Raw genomic sequence first — 8,606 nt, 5'->3', positions numbered from 1 at the left:
CAGACAGACAGACAGACAGGTACCGAGCAGCGAGCTGGGCTGGCCTCGGCCCCCCAGGCACTGCCCGAGCGGGAGGTGCCAGCCCGGCTGGGGCCGGCCCGTGGGCAATGGCCATGAGCTGCTAGATGCTGGCTGGCCAACTCCGTGGAAGCGGTGTGGCCTCTCTCTGGGTTTCTCAGGGTGTATCCCTGCCAGCCGAGCTTAGTGGAGTATTTTGCTGCTGCTCAAACAAAAGATTCAACACAAAGTGTTCATTTTGCTTAAGCAGAATTTAACTTTCTGCTTTGGGTTTTCACAGGCGTGGACTCTCCTCCACATGTCTGTCCCCTTTCTGTTCCAGGCAGAAAAGGGCCAACACTCGTAACTATGCCATAACCCCTCCTGCCTTATTACTCAAAGAGGAGTAAAATGCTTTTTTTTACAAATTACAAATAATAACAAAGAATGATGGGTTGGCTGCATACATCAAACCAGATGTGCAGTTTATTTTTGCAGATAATGCAGTATGTTCTTGCTGAGGCAGAGAGGGGTCAATATATAGGAATACATTCTCTTCACAATTTTATCAGAGGAGAAAAATGGAAATGTTCCTCAGTTATAGAAGTCTGGAGGAATTACTGAAGCAGGAATCAGAGCAAAATGTTGCTTGGTGAGAAGTATTGGAGAAATGGCCCCACAGGTTTTCATGGAGCCAAATCTGTGTGAAGGGATGAGAGGCTGACAAGCACGAGTGGATTTTCGTGCAGCCAGAGGGGTGCTGTGATGGAATAGTGGTTGTTGCCAATCCCACTGACCCAGTGGCCAGGTTACCAGCCTGAAGGCCTCAGGCAGGGGCTGCTGGTGGTTAGGGATGTCATCAGTTTGGGAACAGCTCCATAGGGCAAGGGGAAAAGCTGTGGAAAGTGTTTTCTAACCCTGTGGCTCTGCCTCTCAGCTTCACCACATACAAAATGTTTCTGAGCCCCGAAAAAGTGATTAAAAATAGAATGGTAGATCATTTGGGGTTGGTAGGGACCTTAAACATCATCTAGTTAAAACACCCCTGCTATGTGCAGGGACACCTTCTGCTAGACCAGGTTGCTCAAAGACTCATCCATCCTGGCCTTGAATGCTTCCAGGGATGGGGCATCCATAGCTTCCCTGGGCAACCTGTGCCAGTGTTTCACCTCCTGAAATCTCATGTCCTCTCTTTTAGCTTAAAACTGTTCCCTCTGGTTCTATCACTGTCTTCCTGTGTAAAACGTTGCTCTCCAAAAATACATTGAGGATATCTGAATTGTCATTACTATTAATAGTAGTATTATTAGTATTAGTATTGTTTTTATCTCTGCTTTTTTTCTCTGCTCCTCAGATACTGCCATGACTGTGAGACGCTACCCCACTGTCTCCCCAGCTCCTGCTCCTTCCAGCACAAGGTCCCACGGGGCTGGCAGGAAGCCTCCAAGCAATGGGCTCCCAGAGGTGCCAGGCAGTGCCCAGCCACCAGCCCCTCCTGCTCCAGCACAGCTCAGCAGGGAAGAGGAGAAAGGGCTTGAAAAATCACCAGCCTGTTGTCTCTCCTACAGCCACTCCAGCAACATGAAGATGTTTCAGGAGCATGTCTATAAGTGCCAGTAGGTTTGGTTTGCATTCACAGCACCACCTGCCTGGGCTGGTCACAGGTTTCACCTAATAAGAGACATGGACTTTGCTGTGGGGTTTAGTATGTTATCAGCAGAACAATTGTTTGAATGTAGACGGGCCCTGAGCAGACTGGAGACCTCTTCTGAGGAAGCTGTGCTTCTCTTCCCTGCACTGCATGAGGTTTGGCAGTGGTAGCAGGTTAAATTTGTTACAGAAAGGAGAGGCTGAGGGAGAGAGCAGGGTTGAAATCTTTGCTCTGTTAAAGCCAGGCAGAGTTTTGCAGATTGATGTGGTATCCTGACAAGCTAAGCTTGAAAGGGATTTTTAAACTTCGAACAAAAAGCACTGAAATACCAAGGAATTCTGCACTATGCCTTTAGAAGTGTGATTACTGTGGCCCATGGATTTAGATGTACTGTATCATATTTCCTCTGTAACTGAAGCATTACAAGTTAATGCTTTCAGCCTTGAAAAAAGTAGTCAGCTTTAGTAGTCAGAAAAAAGTAGTCAGGACACCTTCTAAATTAAGTGAAATGGCTGCTGGACCAGCCCTGAGTGTCTCTGCTCCTTGCTGAGAAGCTCTGCAGCACAGGACAACAACCACAGGTAGAACCAGCAGTAATGAGACTGTGATATGATAGCCCAGCCACATCCTGTTGCTGATATATCTACCTTGGCAATTCATGCTGATTCCTGGGTTTAGCCCAGTCGTGCTGTGCTCAAAAGAAAAATAATCCAAATGGCCTCAAAGCATGTGTTTGAGCAGGGAGAAGTCCAAGGCTCTGCTTGCCTGTCCTTGCATGTCCTGGGTCAGGACTCCAGCGGCCATCAGTCCCAGGGGCTGACACCTGCTGTGGGTTCTGTCACCTGTGTGGAGGTACCTGTGCATGGCACATCACAAGAGCTTTTATTCTGTCCCCCTAAAGGGGCAGCCCAGCCCCTTGCACTCCCTGTGCAAAGCTGATTTTGGGCCCAGCTCCCCTCTGAGAGGCTGCAAGGAACAAGAAGGTCAAGCTTTCAGAGGCACCTGGATTTTCTTGTAAGGACATTTCAGGGTCAGATGTTTTACAGCAGTTAGACACCTAAATTTAGTCCCTGGCAGGGAACCCGTATAGTTTTGCAAAGCAGCCTGGCCCTGTAACTGGATTTCTGTGCATGCTGCACTGTGTGCAGGGCACTCCAGGCTCTCAGTGCACATGAACACGTCAGGGCTGTGCCCTGGAGCCAGCTCACGTGGAAAGTGTGCGTGTAGGAGCACGGGCAGCGTGCAGGCATGGGATGGCAATGGCAAATACTGCTGCTTGCTCATGAGAGGAAAGAGCTTTCAAAGCAATCAAAATAGCAGCACAGATCTGTTACATCGAATGCCTGGGGACCTAGCGGGTGCCCCGTGGCCAAACGACAGCGCTGGTGATTTTATCGCTGTCATTAGAGCTGCCTTGTCAAGCTGAACAGTGACTCATGTGCACTCGCTGCTGGCTGCTTTAGGAGGAGAAGTGGCTGTGGAAAGAGCTTTTCACCTAACCCCCTCGACAGGCTGGTTGATATCCTGAAGCACAAAGCTTTGTGCTTCTTACACCAAAAAACATTCCATATCTTTTATGGTCTCAATGGTGGATGCTTCCATTATATACTCAAATGTCTGACACAGACACCAATCTTAGTTAGCTTTTCACTAGTAAGGTAATTTCTAGCAATTAGTTCAGCAAGCTTATTAAGCTTAATTTTTTACAAGGATGACATTTTTGCTTTCCAGCATGCTGCTTCATGTCAGATTTTCTTGTTCTTTGTTTACTGTAGCTTCCTCACATTTTGCTCCAAAGCTATAATCCTCTATGTGATATGAATATTTTTGCTTTAAAATTAACTCTGTAGAAGTATCATCTTGAATTTATATAGAGTGCAGTTGCATCCAAGTAATAAAAGCCCATTACTGCTAACAAATCATCTCTAATTTGCATGTCTAAAATATTTAAATTCATATATGCTAAAGTATTATTTCTACCAAGGGATTCCCACTGTGTTTGGTAAATGGAAAAAATCATTAAATATTTAACTACAGAATAAGAGAGGCTGAGAACTCTTTTCAGGGCTATTATACTAAAATTACTGAAGGGTCTCTGTGGGTGCACATGCACCCCCAGGGTTCTGTGAACACACAGCTTTGTACACACAGGTCAGGCATTGATAGAGAGATGTGAGACTCAGTGGAAAAAGGCAAATGCTTCCAGCAGAGAAGACCATGCTTGGTCCTTTGGGATGACCATGTGAATGCATGAAATCCTGCCTCCAGTAGGATGCAAGCGTTGAAAGCTTTTGCTTTTTGCTTGTTGGGTTGGTATTTTGGTTTTTGTTTCTTTTTTTACTTTCTCTGCGTGTTTTATGCATTTGTAATCCTCATAATGATTTCTCACTTTTTCTTCAGGGGTAAAGTGAAGGCTGTGAGTTTCCTCTTACCAATGGATATGTCATCATTTGCTGAAAAGCAAGGTTCTCTCAAAAGCCCACAAAATCAGAGCACAAAACATCTAATGACCATCACTGAAAAGGATATGTGAGCTGGTGAATTTTTAAAGGCCCATTGATTCCTGAGATAAATTGGCCTTTAGTGATAGCTGTGTGTCAGGTTCCTCTCCTGCAAAACGTTTTGGCAGGATGCCCACAGAGCATCACCCAGCCGTGTTTCAGGTCACTGGCCTGATGTTCAGCATGGAAATGGAAGCCACAACAAAGCCCAGACACTGTGATGTGACCACACAAAGCAAAGGTGCCTCCACAAAGTGCTTCTGTGCAATGTGTCTCAGACCCTTACCTCAGGACTGATGTGAACAGGGTGTTGAAGCTGGGTTTGGTGTGTTTGTCACAAAAAGCAGAAACCGTGTCAGCACCTGAGTTTGCTGATTCCCTTGACAGAAAGGTGTCTGATGCAAATGACAAAAGAACTATCAAAGAGCCTGTGATGTTTTCTGTGTTGGTAAAACTTCCAAGCTTCATTAATACAGCAAAATTAAAGAGATGCTACAGGGTCGGTTAATGTTGCTCTGAATTTCTGCAAAGCCTGGCAATGAGTTTGTCCAGATGTCCATTTGGGGTTCACTTCTAACAGAGCACAGGGGAGACTAAGTACTTATTGGTATGAAAACATGACTACAAGTCTGCTTCTCACTTGTGCTCATCCAGCCAGAGACTAAAGGCTGGACACCAAGCCAAAATAGGAAGAATTGTGAATATCAGAATATTTTAGGAATGGCTTCTCAGCACAGCTCGGACCAAAAATTATTAGCAGAAATTCAGCAAGCAAGTGCAACATAACTGTGAGATAGAACTACAGACAGCTTGTAAAAAATGAGCAGTGCTTGTTAATCTACTCATGTAAGCAAAGACAACATTCTATGTTTATTTTGATTACAACTATTTATGGAATCAAAATCCTGCACACTGCTATTTCTTTCTGTACAGGAAGCACTGATGATTGAATATTGTATAGAGAATACATGAAGAGTAGATGTTTGTACAGATAACTTTAAGGAAGATTTTCATCTCATTGTCTACTCTTAAAGTCTTGAGTTTTCTAAGGTGGAGGCAGAGACTTAGTAGGAAAAAATCCCCTCTGGATTTTCCATGATGTTGTAAACTTCTATGAAATTGTGTGTTTCTTTTTTCATTTTGAATTTCACCATTGATTTTACATTCAAGTATAGTTTTAATATATTCTCACCATTGAAAATAATTTAAATTTCACTGTTGTTTTATTTGTGTATTTTTATGTTCAGCTTGGATCCATACAGAGTTGCATTGTAACGTCAGAAGTACTGAATTAATACAAATGAGGTTCCAGTTTGGAAAGTTTACTAAACAGCCCATTTTAGAAGGCTTTACAAGGAAATGCTTTATAAATGTTTCAAGGAAAGCATCATTTGTGGGAATTAAACACTGCATATATGTTCAATTAAGCACCTAAATCCAGTTGTTTTCACTTAGGAAAGTAACAAAAGTCTTTGAAAAATCTTGCCCAGGACCTTTAAGGTACCCAGACTTTTACACTTAAGATGTTAACACCAGATTTAATGGGATTTGGGAATCCATATGCTTCAGAAAGCCTTCAAAAGTCTCAACTTTTAATTTTCCTAAGCCTCAGCTTCCATGAAGCAGTGCTGGGAATTCTCCCACCCTTTTTGTGTCAATTCACTGTAGATATGTGACTGACACAAAGACTGAGCACTCTTTTAGGCCAAGAGGAAAAAGAAAATAGAAAAGGTGGAAGGGAAAAGAGGGACTGGAATCTAAGTAGTCATTGACAAATGGCAGTCAGTATATTAATGAAAAGATTTATTTTTGAATTGTATTTCTGCAGTCTTTAGCAGTGCCTACAGATTTAAGAACACATGATGATGCACATTAATTTTTAGAAGCAGTTGTGCAGATTTGACCCAGCTCTGCACCTCCAGGAGAACCAGATTGTAGCAGATGCCACAGAGAAACCACTGAGCACACTATTTTTACCACAGTACAGCATGAAGTACCTTACCATGGAGCACTTACTGGCAATTAAAACATTCCAATATTAAACACCCATAGATTTTTCAGTGCAAGAAGGGCAGGTTTAAGCAAAGCAAGTGTTAAAAGACAGAGAGATGCTGGCAGCAATTAAGCCATGGTCCTTTTCTTTCTTCTTCCCAAGATGATCCATACAAGTTCAGAGGAGTTCTGGGCTTCTGCCTAAAACTCTGTAGCATATCTATATTAAACCTCAGAATATATACCAAACCCTATACACTGGTGGCCAGGCTGGTTGGACCATTTCCAACTGGAAATTCTCTTTTTCAGAGTGGTCAGTGATGTTCAGCCACACAGCTGTGGGACTGCAAGAGCACCAGAGACAGCAAGAGCTTCCCTGCTGCATTCACACTGGCCACTGAGAGATGTAAACTCCTGTGTCACACTTGTGCTTGGAACTAAAGAGGCTTTAGATGTCCACAGCCAAAAATGAGAATCCTCCACTGCCATTTGTTAGAGGACATGTTCTCCATTCCATCAGCAAGATTAGTCCAGAGTACTGAAACACATCTCTAGGCTGGAGACACGAAAGTCTGCTCAGAGTTCCATCTTAACTTCAATCACTGGGATAGTGCTGATTTAACTGTTACTTCACTTTTACATCATTGTGAGTGAGAGAAACTGGGTATTCTCATTCTTCAGGAAAGTCATTAAAGCTGCAGTTGTACTACAGAAGCACAAAGCCAGGAGCACTGGGACGATGGGGAGGAGCTACCAAGAGCGAAGGTGACATTTAGGTTGTGTGTCTGAGGGCAGCAGAGTTTGAAATCTTGATACCCAGCCTAACAATTATATAACCCTTAGACACAGCATCAACATACAGTAGATATCTCCCTTGCCAAAATAATGAACACTACTTAGATGACAAAATCCAAATAATTAAGTAAAGCTTTCCACTCATAAAATTGGACTCCCTGAATGGTGCGGCTCAGCTGTATGATGGAAGGTCCTTTTGTTACAGGGTGAGCCTGCAACAGCATTTCAGTCAATCAGGAGTACAGTCCTAAGGGAATTTCCTGCTCAAACCCACTAACCATACTTTATTTCTCACTGTAGTGGTCTCACAGCACACAAATGGATCTCTTCTGGATGAAGCTGTCAGAGGATGTGCTTCTGAGGTGCTCCAAAAGCTAACAGGTATTCATTGCCTGGGACCACACCTAGCAAACCCCCAGGAACATCTCTTGCATGGAGAACAGCACCAATGGTTTCACTCTGTGCACCCTCCTCTGCTGGTCTAATTGCACTAATTGTTCCTTTAGACTGAGCTCCTGGACTATGGAGCCCCTGTCTCAGAGATTTGAAAAAAAAATCTAACCAGGTGAAATTTCATCTGGCTATACTATAAAGAGGAGGAGATGCCTTTCATCAGTCTTAGCTCTCTGTCTGGTGTTTAAAGAGCCTTGCTCTTGCTGCAGACACAGAGGTGGAAATGTGATGCTCCAGGCTGGTAGAGAGGAGTAACATTATCACCCTCTTCAGTGAGTTCTTACCCAGAGTGCACATTGGTCTCATGCCTGCATCCTTAGTCGATGAATCCACACCCAGAGATAATAAATCAGTGTGCAGGGCACATCTTCTGTCAAAGTCACCCACCTATTCCAAGCTCCATTTATAGGAGTGAGAGCACAATTTATGATGCACCAAATTGTCTACAACCTTTATAACCATTGTAATTTTGCTCCTCTCTCTGAAATCCCTGACAAATGAGCTTCAGTTTTTCTCTCCCATTTCTGATCAGGCTCTAAGAATACATATACTCTAAGAATATATCAGCATGGAAGTATTTCAGTTGAGCAGCCTCTGATACCAGGTAATGTTGATCTCTAATGCTGTTGTTTTCATTGCTGCTAGCAACATTAATTCCAGCACTGACAGTCTCCTTCTGCTGTCCTCAATCTTTTTTTGTTGTTGTTGTTTAGCTGGGGTGAAAAATTAAAAATAAACTTGAAACTCATTTGAAGGTCTCAAATAGGTTGTAGGCCTTGAACAGTCCTTCAGTGTTGTGACAAATCTGATGCTTTGTAACTCCACCATTTCCATGTCCTTCTATGCACAGTATGTATGGCTGGTCCAGAGATCACAGATGCTCTTTTTTACCATTGGCTGCTACCGAGTACACATTATTCTCTCTTCAGGATGCAAAAATACAGGTTGTTTTAGATCTATTCTGCACTTCTACTTCATAATGCCTTTACCCAACAAAAGACATGTTAAGAAATGCAGCTGTTGGGGCAGTTAAAACACAGGTGGAATGCTGCTAACCTTACATGGGGAAGTTGTTGGCTGTGCTGGAGTCAAGACAGATGGTCACTTCAGGGAATGTTTCTTTTATGGCAAGTGCTCATTTGAGTAGGAATATTTCTAGCTGGATGAGTCACCTCTTTCCCAATTGCTGCATCAGATACCAACACATGATTTTTATA

At 43.3% G+C, this 8,606-nt stretch overlaps 1 protein-coding gene across 2 annotated transcripts in view; it reads left to right on the top strand.

Annotated features, from left to right (window-relative positions):
- Positions 1 to 5,576, top strand: part of LOC107208957 (putative coiled-coil domain-containing protein 195) — a 7,760-nt gene extending 2,184 nt beyond the window's left edge. For both annotated transcript variants that reach the window (XM_019007860.2, XM_033516582.1), the window contains 2 exons: positions 1,352 to 1,613; positions 4,049 to 5,576. In XM_019007860.2, the coding sequence (XP_018863405.1) occupies positions 1,352 to 1,613; positions 4,049 to 4,181 (395 nt within the window). In that variant the 3' untranslated portion in view covers positions 4,182 to 5,576. The remainder of the gene's footprint in view (positions 1 to 1,351; positions 1,614 to 4,048) is intronic.
- The last annotated feature ends 3,030 nt before the right edge of the window (positions 5,577 to 8,606 follow it).

The sequence above is a fragment of the Parus major genome, chromosome 9 (genome assembly GCF_001522545.3).
Source record: "Parus major isolate Abel chromosome 9, Parus_major1.1, whole genome shotgun sequence".
Taxonomy (NCBI): domain Eukaryota; kingdom Metazoa; phylum Chordata; class Aves; order Passeriformes; family Paridae; genus Parus; species Parus major.
The sequence above is the reverse complement of the archived record's forward strand: the minus strand, read 5'-3'. Positions and strand labels throughout refer to the sequence as shown.